The following is a 21,611-nucleotide window of genomic DNA, read 5'->3' as shown; positions in this document are numbered from 1 at the left end:
GAGAGAGTGTGCACGTCAAATAGGGCGTTGCATGGAGAAAGGGGTGTTACCTTGCGGGAGACCCCCACTGATGTCACGGAGGGGGCATGGCTTAGCAGGTAACCCTCCAAATTACTGTACATAACTCTGGGGTAGTGCCCAGCATCCCCCGAAATGCTGTACTGCCCCTGGAGACAATGATGGCTCCTTCTCAGTGACAGAGGTCGGGCGCTGCAGGATAATGTCACACTGCAGCACCCGGCTTCTGTCATGGTCTCACCCCCTCCGAGGATGACGCCTTGGAATACCCCACACCCACCTTGTGACGCCTGTGCACAAGTAGGCAGTTGTGATTAAGATGCACACTACCAGAAATGTGCTGGACGTTCACAGGTGGTGACTGGGGGGTAGCTATTCAGACAATGGTCATGTTGTGGGAGTTTCACTGAAGTGGTTGCACACAGAGATGCTTTATCTATCACATAAGAGGCCATGCTGAGACAGGAAATTTGCACTTACAATAGGTCTGGTGCAACCCATGGTGGCAGGGTAAAACATGATCATGCGAGGATGCCTCAATGTAGATGTAGATTCCATAGCTAGAGAGTTCCACATGGAGCACAAATCTTTGAGGAACAGAAAACATTTCCATAATGACCTTGATCATCTCATATTATATGGCATGTGAAGCTCCTACTGTATCTAATATCCAAAGCACCACATAAAAGGGTCTATTTATTAATTAATATTTGCTTGATGTTTTCAGGGGAAACCCACAAATACAGTATTATGAAGCCCCTGAATATATGCATAGAGGACTGCAGCAGATATTGGTGATATCTTCTTTGGTCCTTTGTTTTGACTGGAAAATCAGCCCCCTTCCATGAAGACTGCTTTATTTTACAACTTATCAAGCTCTGGAAAGCAAATCAGTCTTTAGACTCTAGAATTATAGCCTTCAAGATCAGCCTACTGCAATGTCGGATTTTACCTATGGGCGTCAGGGCTGTAGCCACCCCAGTGAAATCTACCACCCTCAGGGACTGCCTAGCAGTGGCAGTGACTTCCCATTGGAACTTGAAAGCAATCTCTGCTAATAACAGCCAGTCAGTCCCAGGGGGAGGTGTTTTCTTCCCCTGAGACTGTGATAGCATAGGGAGCGCTTCGCATCGGAATCCACTCCCCTGCTATACTGTCAGCCCTATCTGGCTTACATGGGCTGCAGCTGATGCAGTCCATAGAAGCCAGCCTACTGCCGGACCTGAGACCCGCCTCCCGGTGACATCAGTCTATAATCACCGGGAGGTCAGAAACTGCAGCTGGGATGTGGTTATCCAAACCCCCCACCCCAGCTAGACAGATAAGCAAAGCAGGCACTGCTGGCCTACCGTATGACATTAATTCTTTCTAAAAGAGTAGAGGCCCAGAGGCGTCACCAAGTGGACACCCGGTGAGCACATTACATCCCCCTTGCACAACTGAAAAGGGGGCCTGGCCTAAGTTAAAAGGGCCATGGCCTGATAGGAATCTGGTATCCCCGGAGATGCTAGGCTGCCCGTGGAGACTAGTGTCTGCACTGTCAACTCCTTCTCTATAACAGGAGCCAAATGCTGTAGGATAATGTCACACTGCAGCACCCGCTTAGTGCCACTGTAGAGATGCCAGCATTTTGATGTCACCCTCTCCGAGGTTGCTATCCAGAGATGACACTGTAGAGGTTCGATACATAACATATTGCTTTCTATACTGCAATATATGTAATATTCGTATCTATAGACAAAAAAATATTTTTGAAAAATACAAAGTTGGATTCTCTCCTCTCAAAATACTGCACTTATTCCCTGTTGCATTTATTAGCATCTGAAAAGCAGACAGTAAGGGGCAGAGATGATTAGTGGGAATAGCCAGTCATACCAATTTCTCTTTACACAGCACCAAAGTGGGAAAACATAAGCTGCTATTTTTGTACTGAAAATGAAAAACAAAAACAAAAAAGGTTCCCGTCTCAAGGGTGTTCATGTTTTATCCATCAAAAGCAAACTGCATGATGAATAAATGTATGCTGTTTCATGAAAGTGACTATTCCAGTTCGCTGTACGTAATTATTTTCATTTTTCTCATATTAAATTTCCAATTTTTGGACTTGTTGTATAATTGCCATGTGTGTGTTGGGAGGGGGTGTTTAAAACAGAATTGTTCTATAGTAGAATAAAAAATAAAATACAAAACAATTTTCCTCTCCATCAGTGTCTAAAACATTAACTGAATGCCAACATCATAGATTGTTATGTTTAGAATATAAGATGTGAGCCATATGGTACTTAACACAATTCCATTGCATCTACAATTAGCAGTGTGTTGTCTTATTTTAAAAGAGGCATAGACTCAAGAGGAGCTGCACACTTAGGGGCATTGATGCAATTATGAGGAGAATATGGAAAATGGAAACATTCTCAGTTATGAAAGTAGGCTGTCTAAGTTACATTTACCCTAATTTACATTCGAGCAGAGATGTTTAAGAGATGCATATCATTAGTTTACTCTTTATACTTTCAAGATATAAAAAATCCTTTGGCTATGTGTTCAGCATGAAGGGCTCGGTTCAGCAGTGGACGCAGTTTCGATTTTGGTTGCAAAAGGACAATATTTTATGTCTGTGCATATGCCTGAGTTGCTTGCTCATGTTTTCCGATTGTTACTGCCAATGGTCGTAGTAAAAATAAGGACGCAGAGACAATTTTGGTGGGCGCTCCTGGGAAGTAACAAGGGGTGTGGCTAATAAGATGCGGACATGTAGACACAGTTTGCACTGGCATCAGCAGCCTTGTTCTGACGGACATTGTGAGTAGAGATGAGAAGTTTGGTTTTACTGTAAACCGAACACACCCGAACTTTGGAGATTCGAGTAGAACTAAGTACAAAACCAAAACATACACATCTCTAATTCTGAGCAGACACAGGGCTTAGCTAATGTCCGATGTGCAACCAATGTTATTTCAATGTTGTGTCTTTAGGCCTTATTCGGAGATCTATGCAATGAAGCAGTGGATGTGTAAAAAGTGGTGCTGCCCATGTGCCGGGACAAAGTGGATAACAGGCAGTGGGTAGAGAACAAAGCACACTTATCTTTAGTAATAACGTTCATTAGGTGCCAGTGTGCCACCATTACTACAAGCTAGAGATAAGCGGTTCAGTTTCCAAGGAAACCAAATGCACCCTATCTTCTGGGATCCAAGGTGACTCAAGACTCAGCACAGATCCCTAGCTGAGGCAAAACCTTGTGATCACACTGTCAGATCTTGTGGGTTTTGCCTTGGCGGGCAAATTTTAAAGTCCCATTGAATTAAATTGGCCGCTGATTGGCTGAACTACTGCCCATAGACTTCAATGGGCAGCACAGGATGGAGGATATCCAGCCATCTACCCACTGCCAGCGTCTCCCGCCCCCGCTATCACCCACACATTGCCGACTGAGGACACCGTCAGCACTCTCGCACTGCCAACACTGCCGAAACCCCCGCACTTAGGACACCACCGGCACACCTGCACTGAGGACACCGCCGGCACCTCCTGTCACAGTAAGTGCCCTATCACTCTTCTGTGACATAATGTGTATAAGCGACTTTACTGTGGTGTTGCTGTGGTGTAACATGTATAAGGGGTACTACTGTTTGGTGTAATGTGACTAATGGACACTAAGCGCAGCAACAAAGGCAAATAAGGTGTTAGCATGCATTAAAATTGAGACAAGGGATGAGAGCGTAATCCTGCCACTGTACATATCATTGGTAAGACCGCATCTTGAGTTTTGTGTACATTTCTGGGAACCACATTACAAAAAAGACATATTAGAACTAGAGATGAGCGGTTTCGGTTCCCTGAGAACAGAATCCTATACCCAAGCCCGGATCCAAGCCCGGCTCGGGTTTTCCCACATGACTCAGAAAACAGAGCGAGGCAAAACGTCATCATCCCGGTGTCTGATTCTCATGAGGTTTGGATTCCATATAAGGAGCCGTGCGTCACCACCATTTTCACTCTGGAATTGGAGAGTGTAGTGAGAGGACGTGTCTCCGTCCTCAGTGTCCTGCATCAGGACAGTGGCAGTGTCTTGTGCTGCATCCAGTGGTACTGCTATATAATTCCAGTGATACTGCCGTATATGTCCAGTGGTGCTGCCTTATAAATCCAGTGATACTGCCGTATATGTCCAGTGGTACTGCCTTATAAATCCAGTGATACTGCCGTATATGTCCAGTGGCAGTGCTATAAATCCAGTTATACTGCCATATAAATCCAGTCCATTGGTTTTGCCATATAATACCAGTGATACGGTTGTATATGTCAAGTGGTACTCCCGTAAAAATCCAGTGATACTGCCGTATATGTCCAGTAGTACTGCCGTATAAATCCAATGGTACTGGCGTATAAATACGGTCCAGTAGTACTGCCGTATAAATCCAGTGATACTGCCATATATGTCCAGTGGTACTGCCGTATAAATCCAGTCCAGTGATACTGCCGTATATATCCAGTGGTACTGTCATATATGTCCAGTGATATTGCATTATAAGTCCAGTAGTACTGCCGTTTAAATCCAGTCCAGTGATACTGCCGTATATGTTCAGTGGTACTGCCATATAATTCCAGTGATACTGCCGTATATGTCCAGTGGTAATGGCGTATAAATCCAGTCCAGTGATACTGACATATAAATCCAGTGATACTGCTGTATAAGTCTAGTGGTACTGCCGTATATGTCCAGTGGTACTGCCGTATAAATACAGTGGTACTGGCGTATAAGTCCAGTGGTACTGCCATATAATTCCAGTAGTACTGCCATAAAATTCCAGTGGTACTGGCGTATAAGTCCAGTGATACTGCCATATAAATCCAGTCCAGTGATACTACCATATAAATCCAGTGGTACTGCCGTATAAGTCCAGTGATACTGCCGTATAACTCCAGTGATAATGCCGTATATGTCCATGAAATGATTGATTTGTTAAAGTGTGCACGTTCTGTTTATACAACATAAGGGTGGGAGGGAGGGCCCAAGGACAATTCTATCTTGCACCTCTTTTTCTTCTTTGCATCATGTGCTGTTTGTGGACTAGTTTTTTAAAGTGTCATCCTGTCTGAAACTGCCGTACAAGTCCAGGGGTACTGCCGTATAAGTCCAGGGGTACTGCCGTATAGGTCCAGTCCAGTGGTGGTGTCTTGTGCTGCATCAGTCCAGTGGTGGTGTCTTGTGATGCCATAAGTCCAGTGGTGGTGACCTGTGCTGTATATTATTTACTCCAAATAAAAGGCTTATATGCATTACTTATATTATTATCCAAATAATTTTTACAGGGTTTGCCCTGTGTGGGTAGGGGTACGCTCGCCTGTGCTGCATATTATTATAATAGCTCCAAATAAAAGGGTTGTTATTATTATTATCCAAATTAATTTTACAGGCTTTGCCATGTGTGTGTGTGTGGTTTACGGGTACGCTGTTCTGTGCCACCAATATTGTGCGTGTATTACATCTGGGCAAATTCCAGCACGTCTCATGTTGTTTGTGCCGCACACTTGTGTCGCTTAGCTTAGTCATACAGCTACCTCATTGAACCTCTTTTTCTACTTTGCATGATGTGCTGTTTGGGGCCTAGTTTATTTAAGTGCCATCCTGCCGCCATTGCAGTACCACTCCTAGATGGGCCAGGTGTTTGTGCCGCACACTTGTGTCACTTAGCTTAGTCATCCAGTTACCTCATTGCACCTCTTTTTCTTCTTTGCATGATGTGCTGTTTGAGGCCTAGTTTTTTAAAGTGCCATCCTGTCTGACACTGCAGTGCCACACCTAGATGGGCCAGGTGTTTGTGCCGCTCACTTGTGTCACTTGGCTTAGTCATACAGCCACCTCAGTGCAACCTATTGGCCTAAAAACAATATTGTGAGGTGTTCAGAATAGTCTGGAAATGAGTGGAAATTAATGCTATTGAGGTTAATAATACCGTAGGATCAAAATTACCCCCCAAAATCATCCAGATTCAAAACCAAAACCAAAACACGAAAGGGTGGTTTTGGCAAAACCAATCCAGATCCAAAACACCAGCATGGCACCATAACCAAAACACAAAAGACGAAAAGCGCCTGCCGCATACATACAATGGAGGTCATTCCGAGTTGGTCGCTAAGTTTTTCGTTCGCACAACATATTCACAAAGTTGCGTTAATGTAGTAAAATTGCGAACATCCGCCCCCAACGTATTTTTGCTCATTCGTACGCAGTATTACACAAAGTGGGCGTACGTCAAATGACATCGCAGCAATGCGAAACCATCGCAGCAATGCGAAACTATCGCATAAACACATACTTCATCGTAAGAATACTAAGTTTTAGTATATTTACACATCCATGTTAAAAGTGCACACATTTGCGGACAAACGCACCACAATGGTTTTTTTTCCTATTCAGTGGAATTACACCTTTCTGTTAAAAGTCCACAAGCCCTCCTCAATTACGACCCCAATTAGTGTAATTAATGTCAATGGTCCTGACCAATTAAGTCTCCAAAGAATACCAGAAGAACACTTTGTAGCCATAATTGGCCAGAAACATTGTTGTGGTAAATTTACAAATATAGATATGGGAATTTTTCACGCTCTAATGCAAATGTTTGAAGTATTGTGTATATGTGTAGTGTGTGAATAAATGTCTTTTCATGTATTTAGAAACCATAACCTCCTAACGGGTTTTGTATTTTTTAAATTTTGTGTTTTATTTTTAAGTTTTTAATCTTAAGTAAGATGTGTGAACTGTTTAAGGTCACCAATTTCTGCAAGCCAATGTGCTGTTCCTTTATAGCATAAATAAACACAACACCCACTTAACTTCAACAAATTTTATTTTTTTGTTCTTTTTATATTTTTTTTTTAGTAAATAAACTTTTAACAAAATTCTCAAAAAATCATCAGAGGACATTTTCTATTGCCTCTATGTCTGCTATGACTTCCCTTAAATGGGCTTTCAGCCGCCCTAAAAGTGCTGGCAAAGTGCTGGGATCTCCAATAGCAGCATCTGAAAAGAAGAGTCAAAGAAAACATTAATAACTTACTCACATTACCTATTATACAAGCAGGGCACAAAGCACAATTTAATGCAAGCCTGTCCAAACTGAGGTCCTCCAGCTGTTGTGAAACTACACATACCAGCATGCCTTGACACAGTTTTGGGGTCACAGAATGCAAAACTGTGTCAGGGCATGCTGGCATGTGTAGTTTCTCTGCAGCTGGAGGGCCGCAGTTTGGACAGGCCTGCTTTAATGCCTAAGTGACTACATCATGGCTGTTTTAAGGATAAATCAGTAGCAGAACAACACACAAGCCTGCTCAGCAATGTTTATTTGTTTTTTACAAGAAAGTGTACCACACCATGGGGTACATTAACTACTACGGGAGTTCTATTTAAGATGGGACGTTGACCATAGCAACCAATCAAATTAGACATATTGGGGGTAATTCCAAGTTGATCGCAGCAGGTTTTTTGTTAGCAATTGGGCAAAACCATGTGCACTGCAGTGGAGGCAGATGTAACATGTGCAGAGAGAGTTAGATTTTGGTGGGGTGTGTTCATTCTGCAATCTAATTGGCAGTGTAAAAGTAAAGCAGCATGTATTTACCCTGCACAGAAATAAAATAACCCACCCAAATTTAACTCTCTCTGCACATGTTACATCTGCCTCCCCTGCAGTGCACATGGTTTTGCCCAATTGCTATCAAAAATCCTGCTGCGATCAACTTGGAATTACCCCCATTATCTTGTAAAAGCGGACTTACAAATTACAAGTATAATGTTATTGGTTGCTATGGGCAACATCCCATGTTAAAGAGAACTCCACTCAGGTAGAAATGTTAGCCTCAAAACTGAGCACATATAAAGCAAGTTGTCCTGGCAACCCTGTTGAACTAATGAGTGTCGACCTAGAGTGAACACACAAAACATTGCACACATAAACAGTACATAAAATGACACTTAAAAAAATCAATGCAACATGTACACCATGAATAATATCTCTAATTTTTAGTCTTGGTAGCACATTTCCAACAGTACAACAGGGCATGTTTTGACATTGTAAGTGTAAGTAGGTAATCATTATTTGAACATTTTAAAAACACTTACTTTCCTCGGCAACATTGTCACTTAGCCCATCAGGGGCTTCTTCTGCCCATTCGCTGGGTGGTGATGGCAGCTGGATGGGGGAAGGAGGCTGGATGGGGGAAGGAGGCTGAATGGGAGAAGGAGGAGGGATGGGGGAAGGAGGAGGGATTGGGGATGTTTATTCTGAGGGTGGGTCTGATTGTGAGGGCGAGGGGGCGGAGAGAATGTTTGGCCAATCGAGGTTGAGGGGGGCTGAGAAGGGGATTTTGAAGGAGAAGGAGAAGGGGACTGGTAAGGAGGAGAAGGGGGCACAGAAGGATAAGTAGAGGTGGGCTGAGAAGGGTAGTGGGAAGCTGAGGGGGAGTGGGAAGCTGAGGGGGAGTGGGAAGCTGAGGGGGAGTGGGAAGCTGAGGGGGACTGGGAAGCTGAGGGGGACTGGGAAGGGGAGGGGGATTGGGAAGGGGAGGGGGACTGAGAAGGGAGGGGGACTGAGAAGGGGAGGGGGGCTGAGAAGGGCCCTGTTGTTGCCTCCCTGCATCAGCTTGCCATTGTGGTTGACCTAGAATGATATATGTATGTTATTTTGTGTAGCATGTCAATTTTTCCAAACAACATTTGGCTATTACACTGTTCTGTCCCATGTAAAAGACACAGGGCTAACATTTTTTTTTTAAAGTAAAAATCTGTTGATGTTGTCCATAGCAAACAATCTGATTCTACATTACTTTTGTGATGCTCATTACATAATCTATTCCATTGACTCATAATGATTGTTATAGGCAACATCACCATATCAATATTCAAGCCACCTTATTATTTTGACCCCACTGATCAAGTTATGTGGTACAGTTTCCAGCCTGTGTAGCAATTTTGAACAACATGCACTTGTTTGACTAACTTTTCTACAGTCAGTACTGTTTGCCCTAACCACACACACTGTCATATTTTGATAACTAGTTAAGTCAGTGTTGCAATTACAGATACCACTTAGTGTAAATTTGCACAGTTTTGAATAATAATGTAATGTAACTTACTGCGTGCACGCAGCTGGCGGATTTTGCTGGCGGATCTCCGCCAAAAGCTCCGGAGTCCTCCTGCGCAGATCACTCCATCTGCGTTCCAGCTGGATGATGGTCCGCCTGCTGCGGACGCGAGTCCTGAGTCGGTGGCGGACCTCCGCGTAGGCCTCGCGCTTAACCCGATTGGGGATAAATTGCCCTACACAGCCTACGCGGCGGTCCATCACCGCAACCAGGACGCAGAGCTCCCGCCTGGTGAAAGGTGCTGCACGCATCATGGCAATGGCGTTTTCCTTATTTGGGCATATATTTATAGTGTGTGTTAGCATGTGATTGGTCTAAAATCTATGCTGTCATTACAATAAACTTTATTGATGTTTGCAATGCTGTGAAGAGCAGAGTGGTAAGTTCGCTCGAGCGGAAATACGTAGTCGTGGAAGAGGAAAAATTAAACAAAAAATTTACACACAACCCACAACTAAAACACCCACACAAACACGGACACACACACACACACACACACACACACTTTGAAAAACAAACAAACAAAACTCTGTGTACTCACCACATTTTGTGTGATAATTCAGCTGCACAGTCACAAAGTGGCCAACATTTATTTTCATTTGTTTGTGTTTTTTTTCTTTAAAAACAGGATTAGATGAAAGAAAACAAATAAGGACACTATTTAGCAACATCACATTATTAGATTAAAAAAAAAACATTGTAAGCTTAACCTGTTTAAGGTTATTTTTAAAAAACATAATTAGATATTCCCACACAACCGAATAATTACACAATGACCTTACAATACCAACCCAAATTACATTGGAACAAAATGAGAATAAGCATACAGTGTTTTGTAATAAATTCGACAAGTAAATAAAAAAACACTATACCTGAAATATTCTCCAACAATGCTTGCCCTGACTTGGCTTCCCCTCCGTGAAACACTCCCCCCACCGAATCGACGGACAACCCCTGGCTCCTCATCAGGCAATTCCTCAGTGTGAGGAAGCTCTACGCTACTCCTTACCGCGATGTTATGTAGTATAGCGCACAGGACCACTATTTTACTTGCCATCTCCGGCGAATACATGATGTCGCCACCAGTGCGGTGGAGCACACGAAAACGGCCTTTAAGGACCCCAATTGTGCGCTCCACCAGCTGTCTAGTGGCAGTAAGCGCGGAGTTAAATGCCGTCTGTGGTCCTGGCCTGGGATTACGGTAAGGAGTCATGAGCCAGGGGGTGCAAGGATATCCACGGTCTCCTGTTTGAGGAGAAGAAAAATTTAGAAAGAGAATATTCCTAAAATTGATAAAAAATGGCAGGAAATTATATTGGCCAACTCACCCAATAACCACATGTCTGCTCGTTGACTTGATCTTAATCTGTGCCATATCCCTGATTGTCTAATGACATAAGCATCATGCACGTTTCCAGGGAACTTGGCATTCAGGGAAACGATCTGGAGGGATGGCCCACAAACAACCATTACATTCAGAGAATGAAACAGTTTCCTGTTTCTATAAATTTCTTCATTATGTCTTGGTGGCACAATAGCTACATGTGTGCCATCCACAACCCCAATAACATGTGGGAAGCGACTACCACCTTCCTCAAATTGCCGCTTCACCACATCTAGGGCACCATCATCCAGAGGCATAGCAATAAATTGCTTCACACGCTTTATGAAAGCCTGGCTGACATGCCGCAGGACCTTACTGAACTGGCCCTGCGACATGCCAACCAGGTCTCCAACAACATGACCCTGTGGCCACAAAATGTAACACAGCAAGGAATTGTGTCAATGGTGGTATTGCTGTAGGATACCGAATTGAAGACTCCAGATCACTCTCTATTATGGAGAGAGTGTCTAGGATTAGATGTGGTGGCAGCCTGTATCTACGCACAACAACATCATCTGGCATCCCAAAAAGTAGGACATGGGTGCGGAAAATTGGTGGCCTAGCAAGCCTCCGTTGCCTTGGTTGATGAGGAGCCGGTTGTGGTTGGTGGGCAGGCGGTTGGGGTGGGAGTGCTTCCGTGGGTTGGGGTGGGAGGGCTTCAGCAGCCACAAAGACCGACATCACCAACTTAAAATAAAGGTAATAATATTGAGAATAAGACAATTTTATAAATCAAATGTACAACCTTAATCCAAATGAAATTTTCTGGGTGTAAACTTACTGCAGGAGCATACGACATTTTTTCTGGATTCAATTACGGACCAATTATAAATTGAGAAAAAAAAGGGAAAACACAAATTAAAAGGTATGATCAAACATAGGTTAAAAAAAAAAAAACACAATGTGTAAACCAACCAAACATACACATAATAAGAGCATCAAAATAATTTCCAAAACCTAAGAATAACTAATGATAATTATGTTATAAATCTAAACTACATTCAACACAAAATTGAGTCCTTTAGTAGCTATTACAGGCAAGAACAGGACTACTTTGCTGATCAATCCGGAAAATAAAAATTAATTTCTTAACAATTAGTGATGACAAACATAAGAAAAACACTTTGACCACACACATACTCCACAACACACAGGCCTAGGGGACTTACCTGCTCCTCAAAATAACACAGTTGATTTGGTCAAGAAACTGGCCCAAATACTAAAGGAAAAGTTGGGCAGAAAATAAAGTAGGATCACTTCTCCCGAAAAAATACACCTACAAGAGACACAAAATGAGACTAAGACCACATAGAGACCATTAGCACAAACAGACACAAACACAGGCCTAGGGGACTTACCTGCTCCTCAAAATAACACAGTTGATTTGGTCAAGAAACTGGCCCAAATACTAAAGGAAAAGTTGGGCAGAAAATAAAGTAGGATCACTTCTCCCGAAAAAATACACCTACAAGAGACACAAAATGAGACTAAGAGCAACATTTTTAAATTAGTTCACAAAACAGAAACACTAAAGTACAGGTTAGGCCAAAAAATTAAAACGAAAAACAAAAATGAAAAAATAAAAACAGATATTCTAACAAAAACAGAAAAACACCTGCATTGCACCAACAAACATACTTGCATTTAACAACAAGACGATTGCACGACTACTCACAAATGGAACTTCGCCAAAAATACGCAATACGGTGTATATGCTAAAAGCTAAAAAACAGAAAACTGTATGCTTGACAATGCTAAAATTACTCACTCTGCAAAGTCCAAAAGAGCACCTTCTCGCACGAGACAGAAACAGAAACTCCATTCATCACCAATACACTCACAGCGTGCAAACCAGGCCCTTAAATAAGCAGTACAATCAGTAGCAAGATTAGCATACTGTACACCTGTGTGAATGAACGCGCCGCACGTAGGTATAAATCGCCACACACCTGGGCGTACAGACGTCATCTCCAACATGGCTACTCGTGAGGAATTAGCAGCAGAGATGGACCGCATTATGCAGCAGCAGATGGCATTGGCGAAAAAACGCATAGAGTGCCAGAGACGAATGATGGAATCCGCCTCTGCGGATTCTGAAGAGGCAGGATCCAGTACTCGGGAAATGTCAGCTTCTGAGCCCCAACAATTAAGTGGGGATACCCTGCCACACACACATACTGGCCAAACTGAGGGAGAATCATCATTAGCCACACAAGCACAACAGACAGAAGCTGCTAGTGACGAGGAAGATGGTGAGGAGCAACAGGAGGAAAGCTCACAGGCTACCGCCAGACGTAAAAAAAGACAGCCAGCATTCACTAAGAGGGAGTTGCGTGTTTTGGTCATGCAGGCCATGTCCAAAATACATAGAGGACCCAAAAACATGGGTGCTGCTACGAAAGATCGCATCTGGAGGGACATCACACATTCTGTGAATGAAGTTGGCTCTGTCGTCAGAACATCACAGGAAGTTAGACGACGGTAAGTGCATCTTGCCAGTCCATTCTCTGTGCTAAGTAGTCTTAAAAATGTAGTTACATGTGATGTTATGTTTCGCAAACAAAAGCAGAACATGTGTCCTATATATTTTTTTCCAGAAATAATAATACTCTACTTTGCCCCTATTTCCCCAAACATATGTAGTTGGGCCGACTTCAAATCCCGCCTGAAGGCAAAGAGGTCTGCGGAGTGGAATGCCTCAAGGGCTACAGGTGGAGGACCAGCTGTCGCTGTGGAGTTTACAGACTTGGAGGAGATGGCAATGCCCTGTGTCAGTTATGAGGAGGGCCAAGGGGTGTCTAATATGGACACGGACCTGCCTGAGATCCTGACGGAACATGACTTGCCAGGTAAGTTTACACACTTATTTGTCTGCAATTTAAACTGTATTTTATAAAAAATAACTAATTCTTTATTGTACTGTTTTCCCACACATTCTTCTATTTGCTTGCCACAAAACACAGCACAGGGGGGTGATCAGTTTGAGTCACAGGAAGGTTATGTGGCTGAGGCTGAGGTGGAGGGACCTAGTGGGTCTGGCCGTGTGGGCCCACAAATCCCACCTCTGCAGGTTCCTACTGGCCCCCCCACCCAACCCTCTGCTATCCCGGAGATCCTGCTTGAAATAGCTAGGTATGGTGAGAGCCTAAATGCGTTTCAAGACGGGGTCATCTGGGAGATAAGCCAGATAGCTGTCCGGCTCACTGAGCACCGAACCAGTGTTGAGCAAGGTGTTGCTCAACTCTGCCAAGGTCTGGCAGAGATCAGGCAGGGACAAGAACAACTTGCCTCCTCATTCCAAAGTCTTGCAACTAACATCTTGCAAGGGCTCCAGGCCATCGCTGTCTCCCTTGCCCACAGTGGCAGAGAGCCACCCACATTGGCTCCCTCCCCTGCCCCTGCCCAGGAAGAACAGCCCACTGGGCAGGCCCAACGAAGGTCGCTCCGCAGACCAAGCCAAGAAGAACAGCCTCAGGCGGGGAGAAAAAAAAGAAAGTGATGTCTCTCCAGATGGGCAGCACCCATGTTTTTCATGTTGCCTCTATGTTATTTTGGAGTTGGCTTGTGTGGCCAGAATGGATAACTCCCTCTTAGTGAAATGTATTATTAATGTTTGGAGGTATTGTAGCCTGTGAGCTTTTTTTCAGAAACACCAGAGCCATCTTCCTCTTACTAGTGTGCTATGTATTGATGTGTCTGTGTGGTGGATCCTAATTCTTTCTCAGTTGGGTCCAAATTTTTGTGTGGCAGGGTGTGTAATATCTTTTATTTTTACTTAAATTTATAATTTTGTCAGAAGCTGAATTTTGCAGAGTACTGAGTTCTGCTATATCATTTGTGTCAGTGGCATCTGCTTGCTGCTTGGTCCATCTCTGCCTGTGAGACTCACGTGTAGCCATGTTGTTTTGATTTAAAAATATATTACTACAGTAATAAAAAATTAATACTTTACCAAAAATTGAGTACTTTATTCAAGGTAATGCATTAGGTAATTCTTAGTTCCAGGAAGATTAGGTAAGCATATAGACAATTGTGGAACGAGGGAACAATCTGCAATTTATAAAACAATTGCATCTTCAAAAATACTACAGGTATGCCTTGCACAACACTTTAATGTCCATATTAATTAAACTGACACAACACTTTTTTGTTTTTTTCTATGGTCAACAAGTGTATGCTGCATTATGTGGGTCTCTGTTTATTTAGGTTAAATGTTGCTGCTTTTTATTTACATTTTGTTTAATTTCACTTGTTTGCATTTGGTACTCTTACACACATTAAAACCTGCCCTTTACAAAAATGTTTACACACCAACTTGAACACAAATAACAACCTTATTTGGCAGTGTGTGAGATTTATATGTGATTAGAATAAACATATAATGTGGGTTTTGACAATTGTTGTTTGCTAACTTTCATCTGAGCAGTATTTAACAAGTAATTGGCCAACAGATGAATGTGCTCTCCAATTAACTGCTAATTAGTGCATACACACTTGTATCAGTACTTCGCAAATGCAGAGTAACTGCAGACCTACTCGGCTGCTGCGTGAAGATTGCTACGGATTCCTATGTTAGTTTTAACAGCGACAATGTTTTCTTGTGAAAAACACGCCCATTGCGAGTTACATACTCCCACACTGTACGCCCACTTTCATGCCCATGTCGGAGCATTGCGAAGTCTCGCCTCCGCCACACCTCCGCCACTCCGCGTTTTCGTTTGTGAGTAACGTGTGGTATTTTTTTAGGTATTTTTGCACCAGTGTCGTACGGCTGTGCTCGTGCATGCGTATTTACGCTTTTGCGCATGCGCAGTTAGTTTTTGCACATTTGCGATGCGATGACTCTCTGCGAACAACTCGGAATGAGGGCCTATGTATCTCTAATTAGGACTTGAAAAGGTTCAGAGGCGAGCTACAAAATTGATTAAGGGGTTGGAGACACTGGACTATGAGGAGAGGCTTTCTAGATTAGCTATGTTTACACCAGAAATGAGATGACTAACAGGAGATTTGGTTAATATTTACAAATATATAAACGGGGAATATGCGTAGCTATCATGTGAGTTGTTTAATAAAAGACCTCTACACAAAACGCGAGGACACCCGCTAAGGCTTGAGGAGAGGAAATTTTAGTACTCAGCGCAGGAAAGGATTCTTCACTGTAAGGGCAATACCAATATAGAATACACTGCCAGAGAGAAGGTTGTAATGGCGGATGCAGTCAATGCGTTTAAAAATGGGTTAGACAAATTTCTAATGGAAAAAGATATACAAGGATATAGCCTTTATTCTAAATACAATAGGGCAGGGGTTCTCAAACTCGGTCCTCAGGACCCCACACAGTGCATGTTTTGCAGGTAACCCAGCAAGTGCACAGGTGTATTAATTACTCACAGACACATTTTAAAAGGTCCACAGGTGGAGCTAATTATTTCACTTGTGATTCTGTGAGGAGACCTGCAAAACATGCACTGTGTGCGCCCCTGAGGACCGAGTTTGAGAACCCCTGGAATAGGGAATGCAATACAATTCAGGTTGAACTCAATGGACTAATAGTCTTTTTTCAACCTCACCTACTATGTTACTATGTTACTATAACATGCAAGTACTGTGACTCCGCAAATAGTGGTGCGTTTTGAAAAAAAAGTTCAACTAAATAAATAATACTATTAAACTGTAGTTGTACAACTTGAGTGTGTTTATCAAAATGGATCAGTTGAGAGAAGAGCAGGAGCAGCTAGCAAATACTAACACTGCAGCTTCTGCAAGCAATCACGATGACGATACTAGTCTTTCAACGTCACCTAAAGCTGATGCTCAAGGGCATAGAGAATATCAGTCAGGGCAGCTAAAATAACAAAAACAATATACAGTGGTAAAGAAAAAAAAGGTAAAGAAAAAAAAAGTAACTAGGTCGACAATGTCTAGGTCGACCACTATTGGTCGACAGTAACTAAGTCGACAGGGTATCTAGGTCAACAGGGTCTTTAGGTCAACATGTTCTAGGTCGACAAGTCAATAGGTCGACATGAGTTTTTCACAATTTTTTTCTTTTTTTTTAACCTTTTCATACTTAACGATCCACGTGGACTATGATTGGAACGGTAATCTGTGCCGAGCGAAGCGGTAGCGGAGCGAGGCACCTTGCCCAAAACATGGCGAGTGAAGCGAGCCATGCGAGGGGACGCGGTGCACTAATTCGGGTACTGCCACTAGCTGACCCTGAAGATGAGAAAGTTGATGTTGTTTATTTAAGTCAGCCACCAGTGGCTGCAGTTCTTGCCCGTGAAGACATCTTGCCATTTGTGAAGACATCTGCTCCATTTTGTGAGGCCAAAGTTAGTAGAGGTAGGGATTTTAGCCATCTAGGCACTTCCTCCATCATTTACATAATTTCCGACAAATTCATTAAATTTATTTTACACTAATTAATAATGTAATCAACACCTTCATCATCAACCTCCTCATTAGTGATTGTAGGGCCCAAAAAAACCGAGCACGTCAACCATAAAAGTGTTAGTCCCTGTCGCTGAAGTGCTTGGTCTGTTAAACCATGCATATCCTTTCTAATATCAAATATCTTGCACCACTTTTCTTTTCAACGTGGGATTTAATTTGGGGGGCATTAGGTGTGGTCTTTTTGGCATATATATATACAGGTTGAGTATCCCTTATCCAAAATGCTTGGGACCAGAGGTATTTTGGATATCGGATTTTTCCGTATTTTGGAATAATTGCATACCATATTGAGATATCATGGTGATGGGACCTAAATATAAGCACAGAATGCATTTATGTTTCATATACACCTTATACACACAGCCTGAAGGTTATTTTTGCCAATATTTTTTATAACTTTATGTGTATTAAACAAAGTGTGTGTACATTCACACAATTCATTTATGTTTCATATACACCTTATACACACAGCCTGAAGGTCATTTAATACAATATTTTTAATAACTTTGTGTATTAAACAAAGTTTGTGTACATTGAGCCATCAGAAAACAAAGGTTTCACTATCACACTATCACTCAAAAAAGTCCGTATTTCGGAATATTCCGTATTTCTGAATATTTGGATATGGGATACTCAACCTGTATATATATATATATATATATATTTTATTTTTATTTTTATTGGTTATATGTAGCTCTATTTTCATTATGGGTTGTCATTTTGGAGGACATTAGGGATGGTCTTTTTTGTATAAATATTTTTATTGGTTATATGTATCTCTTTTTTATTATGGGCTACATTTTTGGGGGCATTAGTGACTGTCTTACTCTTTTATTGTCTTTTGCTGATAAGCCTCACAGAGAAAAGTTCATTCACATCAGTGTCTTCTCTAGTGGACCATACAGTTGCTAATGCCTACCACAATCAATCAATCAATTTTTTTTATTATTTTATTGTTAACATAATAAATATAAGCACTGTGAGTTGTAATTTGAGGAAAAAAGTAAAAAAATATCACTTTTTAATTTTACAATTTGTGTATGCTGAATTCATCAATATGGATAATGTAGACGATACTGTTGCCTGCAATAATCAGTTAATCAATAACCCTTTTTTTAATTCTTCTTTTATTGTGTTTTTGCTGCTAGGCCTTACCTCACTGTCACTTAGCTTACTCAGCCAACTAGTTCGGAGCAGCCTTTTGGACTAAACTGGATTAAAACAATATACACTCTAAAATACACTACATATACACTATAAAATATATATCAACGCGTTTCGTCAGTCTGACTTCATCGAGGGGACACCTTGATGAAGTCAGACTGACGAAACACATTGGGCACTCCTGTCTTGACCCTCCTTACTAAGATAAGCTATCTTTATAAATCTATGATACCTTTTAATGCTCTGTGATATATATTTTATAGTGTATCACCGACCTGCAATCTATTTTCGTATTAACCAATTAGCATTGGTGAAAGATTTTTTAAAGAAGCTATTATCCTCCTGTTTTATGTAGGTGTATACATATTTTTAACCTTCTCTATTTTTATTTTCTATACCTGCACTGCATAGTCCCACCTTGTAGATATTTTTATATAAAGTCCTACAAAGATATGTGTTTATGTTTTTTATACAATTTTTTTACGTTTATATATATATATATATATGAAAGTAGAGGAAGAAACAACAGAGCGCCTATAGTGTAGTATCCTTTAGTGAAATTTTTGTCACACGCAAGAATAATATTGCGTACCGGATTACGGCTTGACACAGTGCCTGTCGATCCCCTGGTCTTTTGAGTCCAATCTTCTGTCGGAGTCTATATAGAGCCAGGAGACAAAGAATCGCTATATGGCGTAGTAATTACTCAGTAAGTGGGGTCAGGTTTAGTATGTCACATAAGCTTACATGCGTACCAGATAAAGCAATGATTCGTGCATATCAGTATTGGTGTGTAATATCTTGGTCCTTCTCAAAGGGATGTGGTCATAGGATAGCCTTAGGACAATATATCAGAGCTTCAGTCACCACTTTATAAAGAAACTGATTTATTAAGTGAACAAAAAGGTATACAAAAAATAAATAAATGAATAGCTTAGCTTAATTGACAAAAATGTCGGCTGGGGTAGATCAGCAAATCAGCAGGTAACTCTCCCAGTGGGTCAGCAAATCAGCAAGTCACTCTCAACGCGTTTCGCCCGTTTTGGGGCTTCATCAGGAGATTCTATCACTCTCTATTGACAGACATTGCGGACATAGAGGAACTGCTTGTCAAGCCTGTCTGCAGTAACCATTTCAGTAATCTGTTAACCGCGTTGAGAGTGACTTGCTGATTTGCTGATTTGCTGACCCACTGGGAGAGTTACCTGCTGATTTGCTGATCTACCCCAGCCGACATTTTTGTCAATTAAGCTAAGCTATTCATTTATTTATTTTTTGTATACCTTTTTGTTCACTTAATAAATCAGTTTCTTTATAAAGTGGTGACTGAAGCTCTGATATATTGTCCTAAGGCTATCCTATGACCACATCCCTTTGAGAAGGACCAAGATATTACACACCAATACTGATATGCACGAATCATTGCTTTATCTGGTACACATGTAAGCTTATGTGACATACTAAACCTGACCCCACTTACTGAGTAATTACTACGCCATATAGCGATTCTTTGTCTCCTGGCTCTATATAGACTCCGACAGAAGATTGGACTCAAAAGACCAGGGGATCGACAGGCACTGTGTCAAGCCGTAATCCGGTACGCAATATTATTCTTGCGTGTGACAAAAATTTCACTAAAGGATACTACACTATAGGCGCTCTGTTGTTTCTTCCTCTACTTTCAGATTTCCGCTTTGGGCCACGAATACCTAGTGGCACATTTTGAAGAACTGAGCAGCCACCCGTTAAAACAGGGAGAGTGTGGACTTTTTGATTAATCAAACCTTGAACTAGTTGAACAAAACTTACTTACTGGACTGGTCATTTGATTTATTTATTCTGGACTGCAGATTGCACTTTTTACAGTGAGATATTACGTATAAATTTGACAAGCGCACTGATTCACTCATTTGTAAATATATATATATATATATATATATATATATATATATATACCATTGTCTGTCCTTAAAATAAATTTGTAATTTTTTAACGCCCCAAAAGAAATCTCTTTTTACTGTTCCATTTATATATACATATTTTTATAATCTATTGCATCTTCCTATAAGTATAAGTTTGTAAAAACACTGTTGGTCGCCGAACCCCTAGTACTCTACAATATATCCAAAACCCTAAAGCATCTCACCAATGCTGAAACTCTAGGAATTGGCTGACGCCCTTAATCAGGGAGTGTTTTTTGTCAAAGTTTGGACTTTCTGCGTAGGACTCTTTACCGTCACATGTGGTGCTGGACCTTTTTTGTATTCATATATGTGTGTGTGTGTGTGTGTGTGTGTGTGTGTCAATTTATATATGTATAATTTTAAATAAACACTACATATAAATATATATGTATATATATATATATATATATATATATAGTTTCAATGCCTTTCCCACCTGTGGCTCAGGTGTGTCTGGAGAAGGACGAGAGGCGGCACTCCAAGGACTTAAAAAGATTTTTATGTGCAAAACATGGCAATAAAGTGCAAAAACAAAGCTAAAAAAACATGGAGATCTTACGACGTTTCAAGGCTACAAGCCTTTTCCTCAGGTAAGGAAACCCATGTGGAATGTGATGTGCAAAAAGCAAGAACCAAACGTACCAAGTGAAACACTCACCTTATAAAGCAGAGCAGAGACAGGTGTTCCCAGCGTCTGTGTCCGGGACTTCCGGGTGCGACGCCCGGCGGCGCATAGCTGACGTGTGCGTTGCTAAGCAACAAAGCGCAAACAGGCGCCGGGGAGACCCGTCCGATCTGTGAAAGAATGTAAACAAAGATCGTCACGTGTTGTGATAGACGGAATGTATGACACCCAGAGGGTGAATAGTGAATAAAAGTGTAGTGCTATTAAAAGCATATAGAGAAATGGAGGTTACTGATGCTCAGCTGAGTGCTCAGATACAATATATAAAGAAGTAAAAGCCCGAATCGTGGCTGTTACAGCATATGCAGCAAGGGAATAAAGTGCATACATGGTGACAAATGGTACAATAAAACAAAATAAGCTGGCCAACGGTGATGGGCAATTAGAATGGATCCCAGCTGGGTTGCTGCACCCCAACACAAGGGGGTGGGGTGGGGGGGTGGGGGGAGGGGGGGTTATTTAGAGGGGCAGAAAAAGGGGTGAGGGGAAACAAAAAAGGGGGGAGGGGGGAATTGCAGGAAGAGGTGGGGAAGGAAAGAGAGGAAGGGGGGGGGAAAGGAGGGGAGGGGGAGGAAGAGGAATGGGGATGGAGGAAAGAGTAATAGAACCGGGACCGACTGGTGGCAGGATACAATTTATAGAAAAACATTCCAAGTGAATTTTTCATTCAAAGAATTCCTTCAAAGGATCTTCCAAGCCTCCCATCAACAGAGGGAGGAAGTAACGTTCAATCTATCATCCCGTACCTTTTCACCCCTTGAATTAAATGTGTTAAACAAAGGATTAT

At 41.8% G+C, this 21,611-nt stretch overlaps 1 protein-coding gene and 1 long non-coding RNA gene across 3 annotated transcripts in view; both read right to left on the bottom strand.

Moving 5' to 3' along the window:
• The window catches only part of LOC134980516 (uncharacterized), a 59,911-nt gene that overhangs the window by 27,514 nt on the left and 10,786 nt on the right, over positions 1–21,611 (bottom strand). The window lies entirely within an intron of this gene.
• LOC134980514 (putative nuclease HARBI1) lies at positions 6,893–14,585 on the bottom strand. 2 transcript variants are annotated; one of them, XM_063947363.1, is made up of 9 exons: positions 14,505–14,585; positions 11,911–12,017; positions 11,722–11,828; positions 11,334–11,356; positions 10,497–10,611; positions 10,041–10,413; positions 9,710–9,784; positions 8,147–8,684; positions 6,893–7,045 (listed from the first exon to the last, which is right to left on the bottom strand). In XM_063947363.1, exons 4-8 carry the CDS (start codon positions 11,349–11,351, stop codon positions 8,663–8,665), a joined length of 603 nt encoding a protein of 200 aa, XP_063803433.1. In that variant the 5' UTR covers positions 11,352–11,356; positions 11,722–11,828; positions 11,911–12,017; positions 14,505–14,585; the 3' UTR covers positions 6,893–7,045; positions 8,147–8,662. The 2 variants fall into 2 exon arrangements, with proteins under 2 accessions (XP_063803433.1, XP_063803432.1); XM_063947362.1 differs by lacking the exons at positions 11,334–11,356; positions 11,722–11,828; positions 11,911–12,017; positions 14,505–14,585 and having other exon boundaries at positions 10,497–11,320.

The sequence above is a fragment of the Pseudophryne corroboree genome, chromosome 12 (genome assembly GCF_028390025.1).
Source record: "Pseudophryne corroboree isolate aPseCor3 chromosome 12, aPseCor3.hap2, whole genome shotgun sequence".
Lineage (NCBI taxonomy): Eukaryota > Metazoa > Chordata > Amphibia > Anura > Myobatrachidae > Pseudophryne > Pseudophryne corroboree.
This window is presented reverse-complemented; position numbering and strand designations above follow the sequence as displayed.